General features: G+C 50.1%; 1 protein-coding gene, 1 long non-coding RNA gene and 1 other non-coding gene across 4 annotated transcripts in view; 1 reads left to right on the top strand and 2 right to left on the bottom strand.

The window, feature by feature from the left end:
* LOC105497948 (integrator complex subunit 3) overlaps nt 1–25,391 on the top strand; it is a 43,164-nt gene extending 17,773 nt beyond the window's left edge. Inside the window, exons 7-30 of one of the 2 annotated variants that reach the window (XM_071085150.1) lie at nt 356–500; nt 1,537–1,666; nt 4,219–4,316; nt 8,413–8,604; nt 10,338–10,425; nt 11,128–11,207; nt 11,641–11,732; nt 12,383–12,489; nt 13,551–13,670; nt 14,056–14,185; nt 14,648–14,702; nt 14,934–15,037; nt 15,520–15,564; nt 15,773–15,892; nt 19,071–19,224; nt 20,315–20,383; nt 21,168–21,243; nt 21,518–21,631; nt 22,002–22,050; nt 23,136–23,303; nt 23,660–23,760; nt 23,959–24,031; nt 24,242–24,398; nt 24,510–25,391. In XM_071085150.1, the coding sequence (XP_070941251.1) occupies nt 356–500; nt 1,537–1,666; nt 4,219–4,316; nt 8,413–8,604; nt 10,338–10,425; nt 11,128–11,207; nt 11,641–11,732; nt 12,383–12,489; nt 13,551–13,670; nt 14,056–14,185; nt 14,648–14,702; nt 14,934–15,037; nt 15,520–15,564; nt 15,773–15,892; nt 19,071–19,224; nt 20,315–20,383; nt 21,168–21,243; nt 21,518–21,631; nt 22,002–22,050; nt 23,136–23,303; nt 23,660–23,760; nt 23,959–24,031; nt 24,242–24,398; nt 24,510–24,587 (2,545 nt within the window). In that variant the 3' untranslated portion in view covers nt 24,588–25,391. Of the gene's footprint in view, nt 1–355; nt 501–1,536; nt 1,667–4,218; nt 4,317–8,412; nt 8,605–10,337; nt 10,426–11,127; nt 11,208–11,640; nt 11,733–12,382; nt 12,490–13,550; nt 13,671–14,055; nt 14,186–14,647; nt 14,703–14,933; nt 15,038–15,519; nt 15,565–15,772; nt 15,893–19,070; nt 19,225–20,314; nt 20,384–21,167; nt 21,244–21,517; nt 21,632–22,001; nt 22,051–23,135; nt 23,304–23,659; nt 24,032–24,241; nt 24,399–24,509 lie in introns of both variants that reach the window. The other variant, XM_071085148.1, reaches the window with a different exon arrangement.
* LOC139359954 (uncharacterized) lies at nt 315–1,527 on the bottom strand. Its single transcript, XR_011616723.1, has 3 exons — nt 1,319–1,527; nt 587–614; nt 315–452 (listed from the first exon to the last, which is right to left on the bottom strand). It is a non-coding gene; the product is annotated as an uncharacterized lncRNA (long non-coding RNA).
* On the bottom strand, nt 3,703–3,806 carry LOC112429538 (small nucleolar RNA U13). Its single transcript, XR_003021830.1, has one exon. It is a non-coding gene; the product is annotated as a small nucleolar RNA U13 (small nucleolar RNA).
* Nucleotides 25,392–26,525: the final 1,134 nt, after the last annotated feature.

Below are 26,525 nucleotides of genomic sequence, written 5' to 3'. Positions count from 1 at the left end.
TCACATGTTGCTTGGCGCCTGATAGGCACTCAGTAAATGTTTGAATGAATGAGTCAACAAAGAGAGTTATTTTCTTGGAAGCTAAGTAGTTAGGTGGTAAAAAGAGATTGCTTTTATTTGGCAGTTACCTTTTAGGCACTTGTAAGAGAAAATTAGGAAGTTGTCCGTAGCTTAGCCAGTTGTTAGTCCAAGATAGATACTAGCTTGAGTGAGCAAGCAAAAAATCAAAGCATCTACTCCCAGTGTCAAATCATCAGTTATTTCTGAGGCACTGTAGCCAACCCCAGGAAGGGTGAATTGGGAGGGTGAATAGTTCTAGACAGAGCATAGGAGCCAGTGTGTTTCTTCCCTGCAGGGAGTGGGTCCTGAAGAGCAGCATCCTCATTGCCATGGCTGTTTACACGTACCTCCGCCTCATCGTGGACCACCATGGGACTGCCCAGCTCCAGGCCCTGCGACAGAAGGAAGTGGACTTCTGCATCTCACTGCTTCGGGAACGGGTGAGGGAACAGGACAAAAATAATGTGGGGAAGTGAGACTCAGGCTGAGATGCCTCTGGAGGTTTATGCAGTGAGGTCAGAAATACCTTGTTAGAGACGAAGGTGCGTCAAGATCTGGTGTTTTCCATCATTTGTCAACAGATGAGGGTAGAAAGGAGGGGGAGTTAGTGTAGAATAGCCCTAATTCCTAGAAATGCTACCCGTTAAGCTGGCATCCTTGGGATTTCCCTGGTCAGCTTCAAGGATTCTGTTGTACACCACAGAGATAAGCTGTCCTTGTGTGCCTACCATGACACGGTCCCCCACCTACTCTCCTGGGTAATTCCCATGGTCTAGTGAGATTATGAATTGTCCTCTATCAGACCTCCCATGTGGCAATTAAAATTTTTTTTTACTTTACATTTTTGTAGATACTGGACCTTGCTTTGTTGCCCAGGCTGGTCTTGAACTCCTGGCCTCGAGTGATCCTCCCGCCTCAGCCTCCCAAAGTGTTGGGATTATAGGCGTGAGCCACTGTGCCCAGCCTAAAATTAATGTTAGATGAAACGTTAAAATTCACTTCTCTAGTTGCATTAGCTACATGTTGCTAATGGGTTTCATTTAGACTACACAGATACAGACATTTCTACCACAGAATTGGACCCACAGAATTAGATACTGCAGAATTTTGTTAGACAAAATGAGTTTGAGGTTAGGGTTTCTGCCAGTCCCATCCTTTTGAAACTTTAGTCGTCCTTGAACTGGATTGAAACAGTTCTGGGTGGAGGGGGAGGTGGATTAATGTAAAAGCCAGCAGGGCTTCAGCACTTCCCGCTAACCTCTCATTCTTGATATCAGTCCCCAGCTTCCAGCTTCCAGCTCTCTTCCCCTGAACAGCTAGGAGCCAATCCTTTGGTTCCAGAAGAAATCCTATAGTCTCTTTAACCCTCTTTCCTTCCCTCCCTAGAACATGTTGTTCCTTTGTCCTCCCTCCAGCAGGTAAACAATCCATGTTTTTATTCTCTTTCCTGTCCCCCACTTCCTCTTCCTTATCAAGTTCATGGAATGTCTGATGATTGGTCGGGATCTCGTAAGACTGCTTCAGAATGTTGCTAGGATACCAGAATTTGAACTGCTTTGGAAAGATATTATCCATAATCCTCAGGCCTTGAGTCCTCAGTTCACAGGTAAGTAGGGTCTTAGGCATCCTGTCCTTGACAGCTGGGAGTTCAATGTATATGTCTTGCTTGAATCAAGAAGGTAGAGGTTGGTGGGTAGGAGAGTTTTTGGTGATCAGATTTTAGGAAGCTTGGGACAGGGCAAGCTTTGCCAAGTACAACTGGGAATGGTAGAGGTACAGAACAATTCATGTAGTTCCTAGACAGCCCCTACTTGGCAGACTCCAGCTGCCACATTACTACGAAGAAAAAAGAGAGACAGGGCCAGGCGCGGTGGCTCAAGCCTGTAATCCCAGCACTTTGGGAGGCCGAGGCGGGCGGATCACAAGGTCAGGAGATCGAGACCACAGTGAAACCCCGTCTCTACTAAAAATACAAAAAATTAGCCGGGCGCGGTGGCGGGCGCCTGTAGTCCCAGCTACTCAGGAGGCTGAGGCAGGAGAATGGCGGGAACCCGGGAGGCGGAGCTTGCAGTGAGCCGAGATCGCGCCACTGCACTCCAGCCTGGGCAACAGCGTGAGACTCCGTCTCAAAAAAAAAAAAAAAAAAAAAAAAAAGAGAGACAGAGAACGGTAGTCCTCCTCCCCTCTTCCTGGCAGCTCCTTGGCTCAGGAGGTGAGCCAGTGGCCAGTGTTCAGCTTCACAGAGTCTAGCAGGGGAGTCAGAGGTCAACTCGTGAGACTGAGTCAGTAGAGGCCTGGAATTAATCCTATAAGAGAAGGCCCCTCCCTGGGAACAGTCTTGCCTCGAATTCCAAGGATCCAGCTTGGGCAAAATCCACTTTGGAGGAGGGAGTCTCCGTGTGCCTCCCCGACAAGGTCCTTTTTATATCCCTTTCCCTTTCCCAGGGTCCTGCTACGGTCTGAACAATAACTGTACAGCTTTGCTCCCCACACCACCTCAACACACATGTGCTTGTGATCGTGCACACACCCCTTCCCCTCCTACACACACACACACACACACACACACACACACACACACACACACACACACACGGAAGGCAGTTGTCCAGGACCTGGGAAGTCAGGAAAGAGAGAAAAGTGCTGGAAATTGTAGTACTCTTATATTGAACATCTATTTCATTGCTTTTAAGTACCTCCTCTGTGTTAGACAAACACGTATTACCTCATTTAATCTTTGGACAGCCCTACAAGTATTTTAGTTTCTACATTTATACATAAACTGAGGTTTGAGGCCAGGCATGGTGGCTCACGCCTGTAATCCCACCACCTTCGGAGGCCGAGGCAGGCGGATCACAAGGTCAAGAGATCAAGACCATTCTGGGCAACATGGTGAAACCCTGTCTCTACTAAAAATACAAAAATTAGCTGGACATGGTGGCACATGCCTGTATTCCCAGCTACTTGGGAGGCTGAGGCAAGAGAATCGCTTGAACCCAGGGGGCGCAGATTGCAGATCGTGCCACTGCACTCCAGCGTGGCGACAGAGTGAGACTCCGTCGCCACCCCCCCGAATAAAAGAAAAGAAACTGAGGTTTAAGGAGATTAAGTAATTTGCCCAAGGCTATACAGCGGGTAGGTTAGGTGACAGGCAGGATTTTGATCCAAGTCTTTTTTTTTTTTTTTTTTTTTTTTTTTTTTTGAGATGGAGTCTCGCTGTGTCACTCAGGCTGGAGTGCAATGGCATGATCTCAGCTCACTGCAACCTCCGCCTCCTGGGTTCAAGTGATTCTCCCACCTCAGCCTCCCAAGTAGCTGGGATTACAGGCACCTGCCATCATGCCCAGGTAAATGTTGTATTTTTGTAGAGATGGAGTTTAACCATGTTGGCCAAGCTGGTCTTGAACTCCTGACCTCAAGCGATCCACTCGCCTTGGCCTCCCAAAGTGCTGGGATTACAGGCATGAGCCACCGCACCCAGCCTCTTTTTTTTTTTTTTAAGATGGGGTGTCACTATGTTGCCAAGGCTGGTCTTGAACTCATAGGCTCAAGGGATCCGCCTGCCTCGGCCTCCCAAGGTGCTAAGATTACAGGTGTGAGCCACCAGTATGCCTGGCCTTTTAAATTATTTTTGTTCTCTCATGTCAGGCAGGTAATGTGAGGACATGGTAACAAGGTTTGAGGGAGGCACATGTCACACATGAATGTGAAAAACCAATAATCATGCTTATGAGCTACAGTAGAATCTGGATCCACATGTTTCTGACTCCAGGGCTTATGCTCATGCCACAGATAACATTGATTCCGTACCCAAGGATGGGATCATCAGGAGCAGGAAGAGCAGCTGGGGTTTCCCATATTTTCCCCTTAACTTTCCCATCTGTTGCCAGTGGGAATCGTGGGTAGGAGGCTCTGGAAGACCAGCAGAAGACAGGAAGTAATATAGCTGGGTCCTGGGGATAGTGGTTGGTTGGAGCAGAACACGTAAGTGCTGGTTGGAATCCCCACCTGTGCTTGACCTCCCTTGGTCTTGTCTTGGAATTTCTCCGTGAGCAAGACTACTGGCCATCAGTACCTGGGCCCAGGTTCCCAACCTGCCTTTCATTCTTTCTGGTCCTCAGGCTTCCTCTTTTCTCTTCCCTTCCACATTTGATTCAGGTATCCTACAGCTTCTTCAGTCAAGAACATCCCGAAAATTCCTAGCATGTCGTCTAACCCCAGACATGGAGACTAAACTCCTCTTCATGACATCCCGGGTAAGCTAAGGTGTTGCAGCAAGAGAAGAGGTCACACGCTGGTTGGGCTTTGCTTTGGTCTGTGGAGCTGTTACCGTTGTTTACTAACCAGTAGAATGGTAGCTAAATAATCGTACCTGATCTGCCTGGCTACTGGCTTCCTTGTCCTTTATTCATTCTATGCCTGCACATTGAGCATGGTGCTAAGGATTGGGGATACACTGTCGAATAAGAGAGATACAGGTACAGCTCTCGTGAAGCTTTTAGTTTATCTAAAGTGGTCACTAAACCAATAATTATGTAGAAATACTAGTATCATTTACAAGTGTGAAATGTTCTATAAAGGGGAGAGTGAAAGTGTTCATGTTAAGAAACCCACAATTGCTCCAGGAGAACCATGAAGTCTCAGGAAAAGAGTTATGTATCTTTCCAAACTTGACTGAATAATGGCAGAATTACTTGAGCATGTTAAAGATGCAGCTTCCTGGATCCCACTGTCCCAGATAATTTGATTGAGGAATCTGTGGGGTTTTTTTTTTGTTTTTGTTTGTTTGTTTGTTTGTGTTTTGAGACGGGATTTTGCTCTTGTTGCCCAGGCTGGAGTGCAGTGGCGCGATCTCGGCTCACTGCAGCCTCCGCCTCTTGGGTTCAAGCAATTCTTCTGCCTCAACCTCCCGAGTAGCTGGGATTACAGGCATGCACCACACTTTGCGAATTTTGTATTTTTAGTACAGAAGGGATTTTTCTATGTTGGTCAGGCTGGTCTCGAACTCCTGACCTCAGGTGATCCACCTGCCTCAGCCTCCCAAAGTGCTGGGATTACAGTGAGCCACTGCACTCAGCCAGAGTCTGTTTTTAGCAGACTTCCCAGGCCATTCCTCTGCGGCCAGTCTGGCTGTCGAGAACTACTTTCTTAATCAGCTTTCCCAAGTCACCCAGACTAATTGTCGAGGTCTGTGTTGTACTATGTGATAGCCACCAGCCATGTGTTGCCATTTAAATTTAAGTTAGCCTTCAGGACTAGGTATGATAAACATTCTTGGCCAGGCGCCGTGGGTCATACCTGTAATCCCAGCACTTTGGGAGGCCAAGGTGGGCAGATCACTTGAGATCAGGAGTTCGGGACCAGCCTGGCCAACATGGTGAAACCCCGTCTCTACTAAAAATACAAACATTTTACTGGGTGTAGTGGCACATGCCTGTAATCCCAGCTACTCGGGAGGCTGAGGCAGGAGAATCACTTAAACCCGGGAGGCAGAGGTTGCAGTGAGCCAAGATCGCACCACTGCACTTCAGCCTGGGCGACAGAGTGAAACGCTGTCACACACACAAAAAAATTAAGTTAGTTAAAATGAGTTAAAATTAAAAACCCACAGCTGGGCGCCATGGCTCACGCCTACAATCTTAGCACTTTGGGAGGCCGAGGCTGGTGGGAACACTTTAGGTCAGGAGTTCAAGACTAGCCTGGGCAACATGGTGAAACCCTGTCTCTACAAAAAATACAAAAATTAGCCAGGTGTGGTGGTGGCTACTCAGGAGGCTGAGGCAGGAGAGTCACTTGAACCCAGCCCCAGGAGGCAGAGGTTACAGTGAGCTGAGATCGTGCCACTCCACTCCAGCCTGGGCAACAGTAAGATTCCATCTCAAACAAACAACAACAAAAAAATTCAGAGCCTGGTGCAGTGGCATGTGCCTGTAATCCCAGCTTCTCAGGAGGCTGAGGTGGGAGGATTGCTTGAACCCAGGAGTTAGAGACCAGCCTGGCTCAAGCAATCCTCCCATCAATGAGACCCTGTCTCTTAAAAAATAATAATTTGGGCCGCGCACGGTGGATCACGCTTGTAATCCCAGCACTTCGGGAGACCAAGGCAGGCGTATCACGAGGTCAGGAGATGGAGATGATCCTGGCTAACACGGTGAAACCCCGTCTCTACTAAATACAAAAAATTAGCTGGGCATGGTAGCGGGCACCTGTAGTCCCAGATACTCGGGAGGCTGAGGCAGGAGAATGGCGTGAACCCCGGAGACAGAGCTTGCAGTGAGCCGAGATCACGCCACTGCACTCCAGCGTGGGCAACAGAGCAAGACTCCATCTCAAAATAATAATAATAATAGTAATAATAATAATAATAATTCGGGCCGAGTGTGGTGGCTCACGCCTGTAATCTCAGCACTTTGGGAGGCCAAGGTGGATGGATCACTTGAGGTCGGGAGTTTGAGACCAGCCTGACCAACATGGTGAAACCCTGTCTCTACTAAAAATACAAAAATCAGCTGGGCATGGTTGTGTATGCCTGCAATCCCAACTACTTGGGAGGCTGAGGCAGGAGAATCACTTGAACCTGGGAGGTGGAGGTTATAGTGAACCGAGATTACTCCTTTGCACTCCAGCTTGGGCAACAAGAGTGAAACTCTGTCTCAAAAAAATTAAATAAATAATAATAATAATTTGATATCTCAGTTACAATAGCTGCATTTCACGTGCACAATAGCAACCATCATTGCCGAAAGTTCTGTTGGATGGTGTTGGTCTAGAAGTATCTTTTTGTTTGCTTTTTTTACCTTTTTGCTCTATCTTGGTTGATTTCTTCTGACAGATGGGAGAATATAAGAAGAGGGAAACCAGATCCTTTTCCTTATTTAGTGTTATTATTTGTGATCACTTAGGGTCTGTTTGAGGAAAAACTTTCCACAAGAAGGTTTGGAGAGTCTAGGCTTTGGATAATGGTCCTGTTAGGTCAGCACCAGGAAATTCTCAGTTGATGTTGAGTGGTGAACAGGCCCAGCTCTTACTCTTGAAGAACATTTCTTGCTGTTCACCAGTGGCTCAAGAAAATGAGAAAAGATTATACTTCTATTTTTTTTTTTTTTTTTTTTGAGACGGAGTCTCACTCTGTCACCCATGCTGGAGTGCAGTGGCATGATCTCAGCTCACTGCAAGCTCCGCCTCCCAGGTTAACACCATTCTCCTGCCTCAGCCTCCTGAGTAGCTGGGACTACAGGCACCCGCCACCATGCTCGGCTGATTTTTTTGTATTTTTAGTAGAGACGGGGTTTCGCCGTGTTAGCCAGGATGGTCTCGAGCTCCTGACCTCGTGATCCGCCCACCTCGGCCTCCCAAAGTGCTGGGATTACAGGCATGAGCCACCGTGCCCAGCAAGATTATACTTCTGACTGGAGAGTCAGTGACTAGTATAAGGAGTAAAGAGCCAAAAAATGGACTGAAGTTGCAGTTGGGGGTAGATGTAGCCTGAGGTAGGTGGCAAAAATGACTATAACACTAGCGTGCAGTACAAGCTAGAAATTTTCAGCTTTTTTTTTTTTTTTTTTTTTTTGAGATGGAGTTTCGCTTTTTTTGCCCAGGCTGGAGTGCAATGGCGCCATCTCAGCTCACCCCAACCTCCGCCTCCCGGGTTCAAGCGATTCTCCTGCCTCAGCTTTTCGAGTAGCTGGGATTACAGGCATGCGCCACCATGCCTGGCTAATTTTTTTTGTATTTTTAGTAGAGACGGGGTTTCTCTATCTTGATCAGGCTGGTCTCGAACTCCTGACCTCAGGCGATCCACCCGCCTCGGCCTCCCAAAGTGCTGGGATTACAGGCATGAGCCACCGTGCCTGGCACAGTTCTTTTTTTTTTTTTTTTTTTTTTTTTTTTGTTGAGACGGAGTCTCATGCCTGTCGCCCAGGTTGGAGTGCAGTGGCGCGATCTCGGCTCACTGCAAGCTCCGCCTCCTGGGTTCACGCCATTCTCCTGCCTCAGCCTCCTGAATAGCTGGGACTACAGGCGCCTGCCACCGCGCCCGGCTAATTTTTTGTATTTTTAGTAGAGACGGGGTTTCACTGTGGTCTCAATCTCCTGACCTTGTGATCCGCCCGCCTCGGCCTCCCAAAGTGCTGGGATTACAGGCGTGAGCCACCGCGCCCGGCCTGTTCTTTTTTTCAAATCAAGAAGTTCTCCTAAAAGAGAGGAGACTTACGACACAATATGAACTAATGAATAAGTTGTGGGAAGAAATGGAGGTCTAGGGCAAACCTAGAGTTAAGTGGTGCTTGTTTTCCTCTGTCCAGGGACCCACACTGTCTTCTAAGTTCTTTTTCTTGTTTCCGCTTTCCCCAGGTGCGATTTGGTCAACAAAAGCGATACCAAGATTGGTTCCAGCGCCAGTACCTGTCAACTCCAGATAGTCAGTCTCTGCGCTGTGACCTCATTCGCTACATCTGTGGGGTAGTCCACCCTTCTAATGAAGTACTGAGTTCAGATATCTTGCCCCGGTGGGCCATCATTGGTTGGCTCCTGACAACGTGCACGGTGAGGGCAAAAGATACTGGGTAGTGAAGGGTGCCTCCTCCATGGTTTTCCCATATTTCCATTCTTCTTCCTGACTCCAGGGCCACTTGACCCCTAAGGGCCCTTCTTTCACTCTGGTCCTCCAGAGTATCTCAGCCTTCTGCCTCACTTCCCTTTGTGTCTCTAGAAATTTACTTACACTCATTATTTTCCATCTGGGTTTGAGATTGAACAGGTTCATCTCCCCCATTACTGCCAACCCCCAAAAGCCTGGGTTTCTGGAGCATCCCTGCCTTTTTCATTTTTGCTTCCAGAAACCATATACAGCTATTCCTCTTAACTGTTTCTTTCTCAGATTCAGAGCTTGCATTCTTTAGACCCTCACCGCCATGCCTTTTTGGCTTCAGCTTTGTCTACTTCCCTTCTGTAAATGCAGCAAGTCTGCAGTGGAGGCATTTCCTTCCAAGTGTTTTCCTCTCTGTGCCTAGGGTGGGAAACTATCCATTCTCTGGCATCTGGCTGCTCCCTGACCTCTTCCAACAGGGCTCCTCCTCCCCCGTTTGACTAGGTCCTTGGAATGTGCTGATTCAGATATGACAACAGGCTCTTCCTGGAGAGGTGGGGGTCTCTTCTTCAGGAATGTGCCTGGAGAGCCCAGCAAGGGCAGCCGAGGGGTGCTAGTCTGACTGTTGCCTCAGCTCAGGGGTGATGAGTGAACTTCTGAGTCCAAGCATTCTCCCTTACGGAAATCAGAGATATGAACTGCTGGCTTTATTAAGAACCCAGGCCTGCTGAGCACGGTGGCTCACGCCTGTAATCCCAGCACTTTGGGAGGTTGAGGCGGGCAGATTGTTGAGCTCAGGAGTTTGAGACCAGCCTGGGCAACATGGCAAGACCCCCGTCTCTACAAAAAAATACAAAAATTAGCCAGGTGTGGTGGTGTGCGCCTGTAGTCCCAGGCTGAGGTGAAAGGACCGCTTGAACCTGGGAGGTGGAGGTTGCAGTGAGCTGAGATCCTGCCACTGCACTCCAGCCTGGGTGACAGAGTCAGACCCTGTCTCAACAACAAAAAGAAAAGAACCCAGGCCTGGCCAGGCATGGTGACTCACGCCTGTAATCCCAACACTTTGGGAGGCTGAGGCGGGAGGATCACTTGAGCCTAGGAGTTCAAGAGCAGCCTGGGCAACATGGCAAAACCCATCTCCACCAAAATAAAACAAAAAGCCAGGCATGGTGGTGTGCTCCTGTAGTCCCAGATACCCAGGAGGCTGAGGTTGGGAGGATCACCCGAGCCTAACAGGTCAAGGCTGCAGTGAGCCGTGATCATGCCACTGCGCTCCAGCCTGGGTGACATGGCAGGACCCTCATCTCTACAAAAAAATACAAAAATGAGCCAGGTGAGGTGGTGCGTGCCTATAGTCCCAGGCTGAGGTGAGAATCTCTTGAGCCTGGGCGGTGGAGGTTGCAGTGAGCTGAGATCGTGCCACTGCACTACAGCCTGGGCAACAGAGCAAGACCTTGTCTGGAAAAAAAAAGGTTGGGGGGTACCTGGCCCAATCCCTGTCCTCTTGGTTAAGACCACAGAGTATTCACCCATACACAACACAAGGCGGGTGAGCGTTCCACCTGTTTCACTAGGAACTGAATTTCATAGATGGAACAGCCAAGTGGGCCTTGGACTCTGTCTTGGGACTCTGAAATGGAGGGAGGTGATTGATGAAACTAGCCCTCTGTTTCTCTCCTCTCTTTTCCAGTCAAATGTCGCTGCCTCCAATGCCAAACTGGCTTTGTTTTACGACTGGCTGTTCTTTAGTCCAGACAAGGATAGCATTATGAACATAGGTATGTGACCAAGACCAGGCGGCTCCACTTCCCCACCACCCTAAGCCCCACTGCCTTGTCTTAGTGATAGCAGTCATAAATCTCAGGGCACCATGGAGTAGAGGCAGCTTATCTGGGAGCAGCTCTGTTGTTCTTCATCAGTTTTCCCTTGACCTAGAAAGAGAATTGCTTTGATAAGGCTAAGCCATCACCGTACCTCCTCCCCCGAGCCTGATGCATGGTCTTCAGGAGGGGAGGGCCTGGGCAAAGGAAAAGGCTGTACCATGTCCTGCTTTTCCTCTCCTATTACTTCCCTTCTCCAAGCTGAATGCTGGGAACAAGAAGGGAAATGAGGACTACAAGCTGTTTCGGGGGCTGTCAGCTCTTGGGTCTGCTCAGTGGGAATGGGGGGAATAGACATAGCACTTCCCAGGGCCATTCATGTATATTGACATGCCATTTTCTGGAGACAGAAACAGGCTGACTTTAGCCTGGCGTGGTGGCGTGCACCTGTAATTCCAGCTGCTGGGGAGGTTGAGGCACGAGATTCGCTTGAACCTGGGAGGCGGAGGCTTCAGTGAGCCGAGATTGTACCACTGCACTCCAGCCTGGGTGACAGAGCAAGACTCTGTCTCAAAAAAAAAAAAAAAAAAAAGAAAAAAAAAAAAAGAAAAAAAAAGAGACTGACTGATGTGAGGGGCTCTTTAATTTCACATCCTCCAGAACCAGCCATCCTGGTTATGCACCACTCCATGAAGCCCCACCCAGCCATCACTGCCACACTCTTGGACTTCATGTGCCGCGTAAGTGTTAGAGCTCTCTTTTCTCCCCATGCCTGGATGAGCAGAATTAAGTGTATCTCCCCGATCTCCCAGTGCATGCGTCTTCTCAGTATGCCTTGACTGAGAGCAGAAGTGGTCATAGGTCCTATCCCCCAAGTTAATAAATGCTTCCCTTCCATATTCCACTGTCTGCAGTTGCATCTTCCATTTTCTGTGGGGTTGCTCAATCACAGGGATGGTGACTTAAGGTAGAATCTAGTTTCCTTGGGGAGCAGCCAGGTCCAGTAAGAATTTCTCATTGAGTGGCCTGGAATGGTCAGGAAGTCCAGTTCTCTCTGCAGCCATTCTCCCCAGTGTCTCCTGATCAAAACCAAAGCAGCTTTTCAGATCTAATTCAGCAGAACTCTCTGGATGGAGTCCTGTGCTCATTTTTCCCCTCCTTCTTCCCTTCCAGATCATTCCCAACTTCTATCCACCATTGGAAGGCCACGTGCGGCAGGGTGTCTTTTCCTCTCTCAACCACATTGTGGAGAAGCGAGTCTTGGCGTAAGGAATTTGGTGGGGGAAGGAGGTTGTTTTCCCATTTTTCATTAGGTCCAGGCATATCCAAATGTTGCCATAGCACTGCTGGCCCTTTTCTCTGACAGGTGTAAAAAGTATTGGCTCTACCTCAGACTGCTGGGCATATGTCTTCCTGGCTCTTAGAGGAATTTCTCTACTGCCATCGTATTACAAAGGTCTTCAAATGCCTTCATCTTCCCTGTTGACCCCCTTCAGGGATCTGAGTATGGTCCAGTTATAATGATTGGGCTTAGACCTATCTTAGCTCCATGTTGAGTTAGCAATGAGAAGCTCTGGCCGAACACAGTGACTCACGCCTGTAATCCCAGTAGTTTGGGAGGCCAAGGCAGGCAGATCACCTGAGGTTAGGAATTTGAGACCTGCCTGGCCAACATGGTGAAACCCTGTGTCTACTAAAAATACAAAAATTAGCCAGGTGTGATGGCGCACACCTGTAATCCCAGCTACTTGGGAGGCCGAGGCACAAGAATTGCTTGAACCCGGGAGGTGGAGGTTGCAGTGAGCCGAGATTGTGCCACTGTGCTCCAGCCTAGGTGACAAGAGTGACACTCTGTCTCAAAAAAAAAAAAAAGAGAGAAGCTCTGATATTGACCTTCATCATGTTCCCCATTTAGACACCTGGCTCCCCTGTTTGACAACCCTAAGTTGGATAAGGAGTTGCGGGCAATGCTGAGGGAGAAGTTTCCTGAGTTCTGCAGCTCACCCTCCCCACCTGTGGAAGGTATGAGGTCCTCCCATTCCATCACCTGTGTCAAAAGAGGGGCAAGACAACAAGGCTTTCAGGCCAGAGCCCTTTTCAGGATGTTCACAGTTCTCCACTTCCGTGACGCTGTTCATCACAGGTTTTCCTTCTTCAGTTTATCTTTTTTATTCATTTTTGTGTTGTCTGTCTTGATTCTCTTGCTTCATCTAATCTTATTTGACGTGCTCTCATCTTTCTTGCTCTCTTAACTCTTGTTTTTTCTCCTAGTAACTCCTGCTCAGTAGTTAGAAGGCTTTCATGTAATATTTACAATATTTATCTCACTTTAACTTGCCCATTTTTTCTCTCTTCCCAGCTCTAGGTCCTGGCCTCTGATGACAGTATGTCATGTTGGGCCTCAAACCTTGCTCAGAATTCAACTGCCATCTCCTTACCACACATACACACTTTGTTTTGGGATAAGGGTCTAAGCCAAGTAGTGTCTTCCAACTTGGTTTTAAATTAAAGAGCACTTGGAGGCTAAGCATGGTGGCTTATGCCTCTAATCCCAGCACTTTGGGAGGCCGAGGCGGGCGGATCACTTGAGGTCAGGAATTGGAGACCAACCTAGCCAACATCATGAAACTCCGTCTCTATTAAAATACAAAAAAAATTTGTATTTGGTGGGCACGTGTAGTCCCAGCTACTCAGAAGGCTGAGGCATGAGAATTGTGTGAACCTGGGAGGCGGAGGTTGCAGTGAGCCGAGATGGCGCCACTGCACTCCAGCCCAGGCGACAAGAGTGAGACTAGCACTTGGGACTGTCCCTGGTCTTACTCTAATTACCAATCCTAACGAGCTGAGCATAGAGGAGTCATGTCCTGTGTTGCTCTTATTCCTGGCAACATCCCTCTGCAGGTCATGGAGGGTTATGAGGACAAGAGGTTTGTCAAGAGGTTTGTCCTTCCAGGGTCAGAATTTCATTTAGATCATAAACACCTTATTCTCTCACTTGCCCTCCATTCTCCCTTCCTAGAAGCATGAGGCATGTTAGAGGACCCAGGAGGCCATCATATGCCTTATCTTTTTTTACTCCCAAGTCAAAATTGAGGAGCCAGTTTCCATGGAGATGGACAACCATATGTCGGATAAGGATGAGAGTTGCTATGACAATGCAGAGGCAGCCTTCAGTGACGATGAAGAGGATCTCAACAGCAAAGGTGAGGGTATCAGCAAGGGCTAGTTCAGGGTTATGCTGGCCCTGAGAGGACCAGTTCCCAGAAGCAGCCTCTCTGCACTCTTCCTGTCACCCTTATTCCTGTGAGTTAAAGTTTTGTTCACAGGGTGTCTGGATGAGACTCCAGAGTGCAGAGCCCTGCACTTAACACTCAAGGCAGGAAGGAAAAAAGAAGTGGTTCCTGCCCTTGTTTGCTTGTAAGAGCTAGCACATGTGCACATTCAGGGAGATGCTTCAGGCACTCATACAGCATTGAGGAAACAGGTGCACACTTAGGGCATGTGAGGAAGGGGATAAGTGGTTGAGGGGACTGTCTCTGTTGCTGGCATCTGGGCAAACTGACTTCTTTCCCAAATCACTCCCTTTAGGAAAGAAGAGAGAGTTTCGCTTCCACCCTATCAAGGAGACAGTTGTGGAGGAGCCAGTTGATATCACCCCTTACCTTGACCAGTTGGATGAGTCCCTGAGGGACAAAGTACTCCAGCTACAGAAGGGGAGGTGGGTACAGACCCTGTTCTCAACCTCAAGAGGTCCAGCCGCAGGCTCTCCATCTGGTGTTTAATGGGTACAGCAGGAGATGGGGGTTGGAGGCAAACATGATAGGAGTGTGTGGAGAGGCAGCTGAAGCTTCATGAGGGAGTTCTGCAGTTTACGTTGGGAGTACAAGCTGGGAGTGGGGCAGCCTCGTTCCCTAACACCTTGAGTTCCCACTGCAGATTCTTGGGAGAAGAGCCTCTGAGAACCAAAGCAGGGTTGGTGGGGATTTTCCTTTTCTTTAGGCCTCTGCCCAGAGAGCACCAATTCTGCCCTAAAGCCTTCCCATCCAAGCTGGGATTTTACACAGAGCTCCTTTGTTTTGTCTCTGTGCATGTGAGTGTGCTTGTGCACTGTTCTGGGTGTGTGTCCTGCCCTCTGCTATCATTTATGTCCCTGGGATTTCCTCTCATTTCTGTCCTGCAGTGATACGGAGGCCCAGTGTGAGGTCATGCAGGAAATTGTGGACCAGGTCCTGGAGGTGAGGAGGAACCCAGCCCCTTAGGGAGGAAGCAGCCTAGCCTGCTTAGCTTACACATCTCCCAGGGAAGCCAACTCACTTTTTCCCTCCCCTAGATGAGTCCCTCTTATAGTGGGGAGGGGAGCTTGCTGATCCTGGAGGTGGAAGCAGATGAATTCCAAGACTGGGATAGTGGGGGCAGCGGGGCGTGGGTGTAGGTAGTGATTCTCTCTCCCTTGTCTCATCACTCAGGAAGACTTTGACTCGGAGCAGCTGTCTGTCCTTGCTTCCTGCCTACAGGAGCTCTTCAAGGCCCACTTTCGAGGGGAGGTCTTGCCCGAGGAGATTACTGAGGAGTAAGGCTCATCTTCCCTCACTCCTGAGCCTCAGGAGCCAGAGGCTGCTCTTACAGCCTGAGTCCAAGAGACCCCTTACTGTAGACTGGAGAAAAATCTGCTCACTTGGTGTTTTTATTCTCACATGTACCAACTCATTTAACAAGGGCTTATTTTTACCTGCTGAACACCGTGTGTACTGGGGAGGTGGACTAACATCCCCTCCTCATGCTTCCAGCCCTTGCTCCTGGGCCAAGTAACTCTAATCTGCTGAATCAGGTGTGATTGGACACTGGCCTGGAGCCTGTCTCTGAAGGGCGAGAGCGTGGTCCCATGTTAGGAACCTGTTTTCTCTGTTACCAAGCCTACAGAGCAGCAGGAAGTTTGCCTTTTGGGTAGGGAAGGAGCAGGCTGGCATTTAGCCTCCAGCTGGTCCTCCATATCTGCCCATAGCTCACCTCACCCCCTCACATGGACTCTCACATATAACCCTCTTCTTGTAGGTCCCTGGAGGAGTCTGTAGGAAAGCCTCTGTACCTAATATTTAGGTAAGCATGCAGCTATAGGAGATACTGTTCTGCCCTCTGTCGTCCCTGACAGCACACACATGTGCTTCTGTCCTGGGGTAATGGGACTCCCTTTCCAGGGAGGAGGACATATGCTGTGGGCACAGACAGCCCATGCCACCTGAGAAACTCCACGGGAGAGTCTGCCCTGGGTAAAGCTCTGTTCCTCTCCTCCCATGCCCTACTCCAGGAACCTATGTCAGATGCAGGAAGACAACAGCAGCTTCTCTCTGCTTCTAGACCTTCTCTCTGAGCTGTATCAGAAGCAGCCCAAGATTGGCTACCACCTGCTCTACTACCTGAGGGCCAGGTGGGTATGGTCCCCATGTTTCAAATGGTGTCAGGACACATCCTGAAGAGCCTCTCTTCTGCCCACTGGCTCCCCAACCCTGGACTGTCATCACCAGGGCCTTGTGGGTTTGTTTGGTTGGATTGGTTTGTTTTTAAGAGACAGCATCTCACTCTGTCACCTGATCATAGCTCACTGCAGCTTCAAACTCCTGGGCTCAAGCCATCCTCCCACTTCAGCATCCTTAGTAGCTGGGACTACACAGCCTTGCACTACCATGCCTGGCTAATTTTTAAAAATTTTTTGTAGAGACAGGGTCTCACTTTGTTGCCCAGGATGGTCTCAAACTCCTGGGCTTGAGTGATCCTCCTTGCTTCAGCCTCCTGAGGAGCTGGGATTACATCCAGGCATGCACCACCATGCCCAGTTATTGGTTTTGGGGTTTTTTTTTCCCCCATCTCAGTAAGGCTTGTGTGCTCCTAAGGCTTTTTTTTTTAAACTTAAATTTTTATTTATTTATTTTTTGAGACAGGGTCTCACTCAGTCACCTAGGCTGGCGTGTGATCTCAGCTCACTACAACTTCTGCTTCCCAGGCTCCAGCGATTCTCCTGCCTCAGCCTCCTGAATAGCTGGGACTACAGGCGTAAGCCACCAACCCTCGGCTGATTTTTGTATTTTTGTACAGATATGGTTTTGCCTGTTGCCCAGGCTGGTCTTAAACTCTTGGGCTCAAGTGATTTGCCTACCTTGGCCTCTCAGAGTTCTGGGATTACAGTCATGAGCCACTCCGCCCGGCCTTAAGGTTTTTTTTTCTTAATAGCTTTTTTGAGATATAATTCAAAAACCATAAAATTTGAAAATTTAAAATTTATTCTTAAGTGTACAATTCAATTTTTTTTTTTTTTTTTGAGACAGAGTTTCGCTCTTGTCTCCCAGGCTGGAGTGCAGTGGCACAACCTTGGCTCATTGCAATCTCCTCTTCCTGGGTTTAAGCAATTCTCCTGCCTCAGCCTCCCAAGTAGTGGGGACTACAGGCATAAACCACCATACCCGGCTAATTTTTTTTTTTTTTTTTTTTTAGTAGAGATGGGGTTTCACCATGTTGGTCAGGCTCCTGACCTCAGGTGATCCACTCGCCTTGGCCTCCCAAGGTGCTGGGATTGCAGGTGTGAGCCACTGTGCCCAACCTCAATAATTTTTTAGTGTATTCACAAAGTTATACAACTATCACTACTATCTAATTTAGAAAGAACATTTTTATCCCCCCAAAAAGAAACCTCATACCCATTAGCAATCACTTTGCCATTCTGCCCTTCACCCAGCTCCTGGCAACCACTGATTTGCTTTCTGCCTCTATAGATTATTTTGGACATTTCAGATAAATGGAATCATACAGTATGTGATCTTTTGTGACTTGCTTTGTTTTTTTTTTTGTTTTTTTTTTTTTTGTTTTTTGAGATGGAGTCTCACTCCGTCGCCCAGGCTGGAGTGCAGTGGCGCGATGTCAGCTCACTGCAAGCTCCGCCTCCCGGGTTCACGCCATTCTCCTGCCTCAGCCTCCCAAGTAGCTGGGACTACAGGCGCCTGCCACCACGCCTGGCTAGTTTTTTTTTGTTTTTGTTTTTTTTGTATTTTTAGTAGAGACGGGGTTTCACCATGTTAGCCAGGATGGTCTCGATCTCCTGACCTCATGATCTGGCCACCTCAGCCTCCCAAAGTGCTGGGATTACAGGCGTGAGCCACTGCGCCTGGCTGGTGACTTGCTTTTTTCACCTAGTATAATGTTTTCTAGGTTCATCTATGTTGTAACATGTATCGTTTCTTCATTCCTTTTTTGTTTGTTTGTTTGTTTTGAGATGGATTCTTGCTCTGTCACCCAGGCTGGAGTGCAGTGGTATGATCACAGCTCACTGCAACCTCTGCCTCCTGGGTTCAAGCAATTCTCCTGCCTCAGCCTCCCTAGTATCTGGGACTACAGGTACACGCCACCACATCCAGTTAATTTTTGTATTTTTTGTAGAAATGGGGTTTCACTGTGTTGGCCAGGCTGGTTTCAAACTCCTGACCTCAGGTGATCCGCCCACCTCGGCCTCTCAAAGTGCTGGGATTACAGGCATGAACCACGGTCCCAGCCATTTGTATATTTTCTTTGGAAAAAAAAATTTTCCCATTTTTAATTGAGTTATTTGTCTTTTTATTATTGACATTTAAGATTTTTTTTTTTTTTTTTTTTTTTGAGGCAGAGTCTTGCTCTGTTGCCCAGACTGGAGTGCAGTGGCGTGAGCGCCACTCACTGCAACCTCCGCATACTAGGTTCCAGTGATTCTCCTGCCTCAGCCTCCCAAATAGCTGAGATTACAGGAGCGCACCACCACGCCCGGCTGGTTTTTTTGTGTGTCTTTTTATTAGAAACGGGGTTTCACCATGTTGGCCAGGCTGGTTGGCCAGGCTGGTCTTGAACTCCTGACCTCAGGTGATCCACCCTCCTCTGCCTCCCAAAGCACTGGGATTACAGGCATGAGCCACCATACCCAGCCAACTTTTAAGAATCTTTTTAAGATTTTGTTGCATACCAAAAGAGTTCTTTATATATTCTGGATACAAGTCTCAGACATGATGATTTGCAAGTATTTTTTCTTCCATTCTGTAAGTTTTAACTTTTTTGATAGCACTTTTGAACAAAAGTGCTAACTCTTTATGAAGTTAAATTTGTCTATTTTTTTCTTTTACCACTTGTGTTTTTGTTGTCATGAAGATTTACTCCTGTTTCTCTTCTACAAGTTGTGTGGCTTTAATTCTTAACGTTTAGGCCTACAAGCCATTTTGAGCTAAGTTTGTATATGCTGTGAGGTGTCATTGCCCTCATGGTTAGAGCCCAGAAAGCAAGAGAAAAAGCCTTCTCCAGCCTGACCTGAGCCCTCCCTCTTCTGTTCCTGACTCTCATCAGTCAGTAGCTTTACTCTCTGACCATGGTTGGAGCCCTCTGAGTTCTGGGGAAGGATGGAGAGAAAGAAGAGTATCCTCTGGTTCCCATGAGTTATCAAGCCCCTGCGGGAGGCAGTTGGGAGGGACATGAGGCAGATCAGCACAGGGCATCTGGAGCCAGCGAAGCAGTTTTAGAGCGGGAGCCTGCTTCAGTGATGCTTGAAGGTGGGCACTGGGGTCAGGCTACTGGCTCAGGCCCAGCTGGTCTTGCAGCAAAGCCGCCGCAGGGAAGATGAACCTGTACGAGTCATTTGCCCAGGCTACCCAGCTGGGCGATCTACACACCTGCCTGATGATGGACATGAAGGCCTGCCAGGAGGATGATGTGCGGCTCCTGTGCCACCTCACGCCTTCCATCTACACAGAGGTTAGTGCCTGCCTCCGTATCTGTGCCAGGCGGCTCACAGGAACACACTTCAGTGAACACTCTGAGCACACACAACCCTGAACCCTCTTTTGTTCACCCTCACTAACCTAGGTGGGCCATTGCTTCCCACAATCACAGCTGTCCCCTCCTTCCACTTCTCTTTATTAGTGGTTGAAACATTTCTAGAACTCCCTGAAATTCCTATACTTCAGTGTAACTGATGTGCTCTGGGGTCTGGGCCTATATACTTGGCTTCTCATATTGGGTCCCATCATCTGGACCTAGGACAGGTCCCACAAACCAGATCCATGTTCATATCAACATGGACAGATCCACATCAGCAGGCCCTCTTGTCCTCTGATGGCTCACCCTTGCTTGGATTCTCTCTGATAGTTCCTGATGACCGGGGCTTCTGTAGTGGAGACTCACTTTCATTTCCCCTGGTTCACTCACACTCTAGGAACTGGGACATAACAGGTATCAGCCCTTTCTCCTCTTGGTAGAAGTTCCCAGGAAGAGGGAAATGAGGATCCAGGGCATGACAGGAGGAACTGTGATCTCGGCCGAGTACTGGAGGGAGGAGGGGTGCAGATGCTGGACACAGGGTACTTCCCTCCCCCTGTTCCCCCTTCTCTAGATGGGGCCCTGCCTACCCCACATACCTCCAGACATACTCTTTACACCACCTCTTTGGCTAAAGGTCAGCACAGGTTGGACTTCTTTGCTGCCAAGGATGCAAATATTTATTCTACCGCTGCTCCCACACAGAATCAGGCATCATGGCCAGTCCTCTCAGCTCTGGCTTTATCTCTAGTAGTTCCCCATTCCTTTCTGTACACACACTGTGGGAACTATCAGAGAAAACCCACACCCCTGATGGTGTGCACACGTAAATAACAGCACTTGGGGTCTTCAAATTCTCGAAGTCTTCCAGCATCATAGCTGTTAGATCTCTGTTTAGCGGTTTATTTTAGGGCCTGTGTCTGGCTGACCCAGTCACACCTTGAGATGTAATAAGGAAGGAGAGTGGGTTATGGAATGAAAGCTGAGGAGCCCACCCAGGACTCTTCCCCTCTCTTTTTCCATTTAGTTTCCAGATGAAACCTTGAGGAGCGGAGAGCTGCTGAACATGATCGTGGCTGTTATTGACTCTGCACAGGTAAACATTGAGCTCTGACCTCCCCAGAAAGGTCTGGGAGGCAGCATTAGGGGAATAGGGCCTCTGCTCTCCCTCCAGGCCTGCAGACAGGGAGCCCATGCTCCCTCCTGGCTACAGTGATGTGCACTTTCAGCCATGGGGCCTGGGAAGGAAAAGTGGAGCCCAAGCAAGGCAGGCTGAGGTTAGGCCAATCCTGCCTGGAGTTCCCCTTATTCTCCATATTCTTTGGGCACTCCTGTTCCACAGCAAAACCTGAGGGGGTTGTGGTTTTAGCTCTCAACTGGTCTTTCCTTTGACTCGGAATGAAAATGGTCAGACCATTTCTATTTGACCTTTTCACCATGCGTAGGTCCCCAAGAGGCTGTAGCTTTGCTCGGATCCTTCTCAGGCATGTACTGGGATCCCATTTCTCCTCCTCTCCACTTAGTTCCCGTTCATAAAAGAGGAAGCTTAGCACCCAAGAATCCTCCTTCTTTTGTCTTTACCCTGCCCAACCTACATCTAGAGCCCAGCCTCCCTTCTCAGGCTCAGACCAAGGCTGTAACTACTTTTGCCCAAAATAGTCCTAAGATTCCCACTCAGGCCTGTGGCTACTTTATCAGCCCTTTCATCCTTCAGAGAGGGCAGCATTCGTTGTGTGCCATCTCCTTCCCATTCCTTTAAACTGGGCTTTCACTTCTTCTAATTTTTTTCCCCCTTATGAGCCCTCCTGCGTCCCCCTCCATATAGCTTCCTGGCCCCTTTCAGAGCTGATGGGTTCTGCCTCCTTCCTCCACCTCCTTAGCTCCAGGAGCTGGTCTGCCACGTGATGATGGGTAACCTGGTTATGTTTCGAAAAGACTCAGTTCTCAACATACTCAGTAAGTGATCAAACCTTTAGGTACCTGGGAGAGGAGAAGAGGGCAGGGTGTCAGTCCTGTGTATTTTACACTATCTGGAAAGCTGGTTCTGGGGCTGGGAAGTTAAGGGGACAGAACTGTACTCCACCCTGGTGTGGTCTGGGGCAGTGTCTTTCTGGATCTGTCCTACCTCTGTAACATCCCTGCTTGGAGTGCTGGTTGGTAGTCAGTGGATTAGGGGGGGGTGTGTGTGTGTGTGTGTTCTTGAGAGAGATGTTTCTTTTGTCTCTTCCAGTTCAGAGCCTAGACTGGGAGACCTTTGAGCAGTATTGTGCCTGGCAGCTCTTTCTGGCCCACAATATTCCCCTGGAGACCATAATCCCCATCCTGCAGCACCTCAAATACAAGGGTGAGTAGGTTTGTGGGTAGGGAGCACATCAGACATGACACTTCCTATACAGCTAGGGCAAGGCTGAGGCTTAGGCTTCTAGGATGAGCCCAGATCCATTGTCCTCCTTCCCACCAAAGTGCACAAGGGCAGGCTCCCTGTCAGCCACTTTTGTTCTTTAGATGAGTCCTGTGGGTCCACCATGAGCCAGGCTCTGGGCTGGGGCTCAGGCGGCTCAGGGACTGATAGGAGTGGGGTAGGGGATTCTTCCTGGCTCCTCATCAAAGACTATCCTTATTCCCTCCAGTGGCTGTTGGGGGATGAGAGAGGTCCCCAGATTCCATCCTGGAATCATACCTTCCCCTCAACAGCCTCTGCCCTTCCCTCACAGAGCACCCAGAGGCCCTGTCCTGCCTACTGCTTCAACTCCGAAGAGAAAAGTGAGTTCCACTTCTGGGGCTCTTTAGCCCTCAGTTTTAACATCCCAAGAGCTGCTGTGGTGTAAAGGGCTTCTGTCCTGCTCCTTATTGCCATATTTTTTCCTGTCGTTAACATCTGCTTATTCTGCCCTTCCCCCAACGTGACTTACAAATGAGCAGCTCCCCTGGGATCTGGGCTTCCTCTCGACTTTACCCCCCTGCCCACCAGGAGCTGCCCTCGGAGGTGGGGAGGTGGGGACCGGACATCCCTGTTTCCTGCTGCCACAGCAGTTCTAATCCCTGGTGGCTCCTGCTCCCCGCCCCCACCCCACCCCCGCCACCCCACCCCCGCCCCCGCCACCCCATGCTCCTGCAGCCACTGCACAGCTAATCCAAGAGGAGGGAGGGTCAGGGTAGAGGGGTCACGCACCATCCTCTCCCTCACCCTGTGCAGAGCAGAGCCAGCTGGACCCATTGTGCCTTGACAGGGTGGGTCAGAGAGGGAGGGGGTGGCAGCCCCCTCTTCCCGCAAAGCCGCTTTAGCAACATCCCCCGATAAATGGGGCAGCAGCTGTGTATCTTATCCTTCCTACCTTTCTGCCTTCCTTCCACCCTTTCTGCTCCCTTGCCTGAGAGACTAGAAATGGTACAGAGTATCCTAGAGGAAGAGGGAAGCTTGGAGGCTGTGTGGGGCTGTGGCTTCACAACCCTCTCCTGCCCTCTTCCTCCAGCTGGAAGCCAGGTTGGCCCACAGCTCTAGCAGGGTAGGGGTAGGGGAGCATCTGCATGTCACATGCTTGTGCTTCTGCCTCCCAGGCCCACTCCCTGACTATTCTAGGGGAGGAAGAGGAGAACTGAGGGTTCTCCTTCCCAACACACACACGCACACACCTTCTCCTACTACAGCAAGTGAAGAATCTCACTTCTCCTCTCCTGGCTTCCACGGAGGATGAAACCAGGCATTCCTTGGCCTAAGGAGAAGAGGGAGAGGGATGTGAGAGTAGTGGGTGGGTAGGGAGGCCGGGGTTTGGGAAATCAGTGGGAGAGACCCAGCATGCCCTGTGGCCACTGTGCAAGCAGCACCCAGTGCCCCCTTCCTCCCCCAGGCCCAGTGAGGAGATGGTGAAGATGGTGCTGAGCCGGCCCTGCCATCCTGATGACCAGTTCACCACCAGCATCCTGCGGCACTGGTGCATGAAACATGACGAGCTGCTGGCCGAGCACATCAAGTCCCTGCTCATCAAGAACAACAGCCTGCCTCGCAAGAGACAGAGGTGGGACACGGTCCCTGTCTACCCTCCAGGCCATGGCGGTCTGCAGTGACTGCTGCCCGGTGGTGGTGGGGGGGGCTGGTGCTGTCCCAGCCTGGTTTGTGGGCGACATCTAGTGGTCCGAAGCCACATGGCATGCGAGACCACTGTGGCCCCTTCTCCCCATCTTCCAGTGCCCCTGTGGCCAGGATCCTCTGCTCTAGGCACACCTTTCTCACCTGACCCCAGCCCTCCCAGCCTGCCTGTTCTGCTCCCCATGTAGGCTGCCTCTGTCTTAAGGGGGCCCTGGCGGGTGGAGGGTGTCTTGCACTCTGGAACCCTCCCGCACTCAGACTCTGGCTCTGGTGATTCCTGCACAGCCTGAGGAGCTCTAGCAGCAAGCTGGCCCAGCTGACTCTGGAGCAGATCCTGGAGCACTTGGACAACCTGCGGCTCAACCTGACCAACACCAAGCAGAACTGTATGGCTTCCACCCTCGGCGTCCAGTGTAGACGGTGCTGCCCTGGCCCAGACTATGCCTGGAGCCAGGCTGGGGGCAGGGGCAGGACACTCGGGGCCACAACCCACACTGGGGATAAAACAACCTTTGGGTGCTGTTTAATAAGCTCCCAGACATCTGATTGTTTTTCCTTCCCTGCTCTCCCTTTTCTTCCTCTAGTTTTTAGCCAGACCCCAATTCTCCAGGCGCTGCAGCATGTCCAGGCGAGCTGTGACGAAGCCCACAAGATGAAGTGAGGCTCCTGCCACTTTGGGCCTTGGAAAGTAGTAGGGGAAAAGCCTAAGGGAGAGGAAGCCTGCTAGGGACATAAACGTAATGGCCAGCAAGACCTTAGGGTCCAGGGTTGAAGAAAAAGAGGCCTAGGCCTGGGGGCAGAGAAGAGGATGGGAGGTGCCGTAGGAGCAGCAGGCTCCCACTCAGAGCTCCTGCTCCTTTTCCTTAGGTTCAGTGATCTCTTCTCCCTGGCGGAGGAATATGAGGACTCTTCCACCAAGCCACCCAAGAGCCGGCGAAAAGCAGCTCTGTCCAGCCCTCGAAGTCGTAAGAATGCCACACAGCCCCCCAATGCTGAAGAAGAGTCAGGCTCCAGCAGTGCTTCGGTGAGAGCCCAGCCAGTGCACGGGGGGAAAAGGAGCACTGGGTGCAGGTGGAGTCGGCACCAGCAGCTGCCCAGGCTGGTAACTTCCCATTTCCCCGCCTATCTCTTCCAGGAGGAGGAAGACACGAAACCGAAGCCTACCAAGCGGAAACGAAAAGGGTCCTCTGCAGTGGGCTCTGACAGTGACTGAGGCCCTGCATTCCCCATCCCAACCCCAGCTGGATTGCTTTCTCCTCCTTGGTGATTCAAAGGTTAATAGAGGCTGGGGAGATTGCAGGGGAAACACCCTTGCCGCATCCCCAAGCTCCCCCCGTGGAAGGAGGAGCTTTCTCCTCTGGCTGAGTTTGAGAAGCTGCCATGCAGCCCCTAGCCCCTTCCCTCCTGGGGCCTCCAGCCCCTCACACTGCTGTTCCCAGTGATATTTGGGATCTGACTGAAGCCAGAGGCTCTGTAAAATCAGGCCATAGTGGAAGTCCTCAGCCCCCAGGCCCCTTCCCCAGTCTCCTCCCCCAGTCTCCCAAGGAGCCATTGCAACAAAGAAGGGAAATGACAAAGGGGCAGCTGGCCAGAGAAGCTGGGATAAGAGCAGAGACTCAGTGTGTGGGTGTCCCTTCCCGCTTCCCCCTTCGGGTCTTGGTTTGTTCTGAAGGGGTGTTTTATAGTCACTATCCACATGCCAGTGTGAAATGGGCTATCTGTGACGTGGTCAGGGTGTCCATTCCTAATCATGGGGCAGATGCCGCAAGCATTCAGAAAGGAGTCTGAAAGGGTGGCCACAGCCCCATGTGGTGTGCCCTGGAGGCTTAGGTTGGCCTGAGGTTGGCACCTCAAGCTACACCAGAGTCCAGGGAGTCCCAGAGGCAAGTTTCACAGAACTGTCAAATGATCCCATTTCCTTGAATCTGGGTTTTTTGGTTTTTTTTGTTTGTTTTTGGCAGAGATAATCGTGTCTTAAAAGTTGTTTTTAAATGACAATAAAACAAGCCAGAATGTCTTTTGTGCTGGAGTGTCTGCTGGCGTTTGCCCGTGCATGTATAGCTGGGTCTTGATTTGATTGGCATCACTACTTGTAACCTCAGAACAACCCCCTTTCCCTTCCTGTTCTGCCCCCACTTTTGCCTAGAGCAGAAGGGACTTGGCTTTGGCCCCTACCCATCCTTCCTGCTACCACTGGAGGTGGGAGCCAGGCGCTGACCTATCTATGCAGAACCATCCCCTGTAGGATGAGGCCTGTCCTTTCTCATTTCTCAAGAAATGAGGCTTCCAAAAGGTCTGTCATCCTCCAGTTGAAGTCTGTGTGCCTACCAACAACTGCCGGAGGACTCCCTGCTTGACGGGAGGGATACTCCAGCTTGGTCTCCAGGGACAACTGTATCTGGAGATGAAGTCCGGATACCAGGGAGGGATAGAGATGCTCTTCCTTCCACAGTCTGGCCACTTTGCTGGGCCATGTGAACCAGCAGAGGAGAGTTCTTTGGCTATGCTATTGTTGCCCCGCTGTCCAGGGAGAATGGAGGCGGACTGAGGAGTGAAGTTTGGGTGAACTGCACAGAGCTGCTCCTCTTCACCCTGAAAATTTGTCTTTTTACAGAATCCAGGTTCTCCCCTCTCTCATCACTGCTGTTCCTTCCTTTGAAAGTCTAAACCACCAGAGGCCTTTTTCCTTCCTCTCTCCTTCCCCAGTTTCCTCTGCCCCAATTAAAACCAGAATGGAGAGCATTTGCTGACTGGCCCCAATTATTGTACCCTTGCCCAAAGGGAGGGGCCTCTATCGTGGTCCCTCAGAAATCTGGCAGTCTGGGTTTCCACCTTTCCCCTATTTTAACTCTCAGCCCCCACCCATCCCCTGGGGTTGCGGCTGGCAGGAGGGGATGGGCCTGCCTATCCTGCTGGGACTTGCAGAACCAAATGGGCCAGGGGCCAAGTTCTTCATTCTTTTGGGAGAGAGCAATGGTACCTTCCCTTCACGGGAAAATGAGAAACATTGAGGGGAAGATGGACTGCGATCCAAAAGCCCTGGCTGTCAGGCCTGGACTCTAGAGCTTAGCCAGATGCCTAAACCGCCCAAGCCAAGAAAGAACTTAGAAGACAGACATAACCCTGGGATTGAGGGAAGGCGCGAGCACCG

This window comes from Macaca nemestrina, chromosome 1 (genome assembly GCF_043159975.1).
Source record: "Macaca nemestrina isolate mMacNem1 chromosome 1, mMacNem.hap1, whole genome shotgun sequence".
Taxonomy (NCBI): Eukaryota; Metazoa; Chordata; class Mammalia; order Primates; family Cercopithecidae; genus Macaca; species Macaca nemestrina.
The sequence above is the reverse complement of the archived record's forward strand: the minus strand, read 5'-3'. Positions and strand labels throughout refer to the sequence as shown.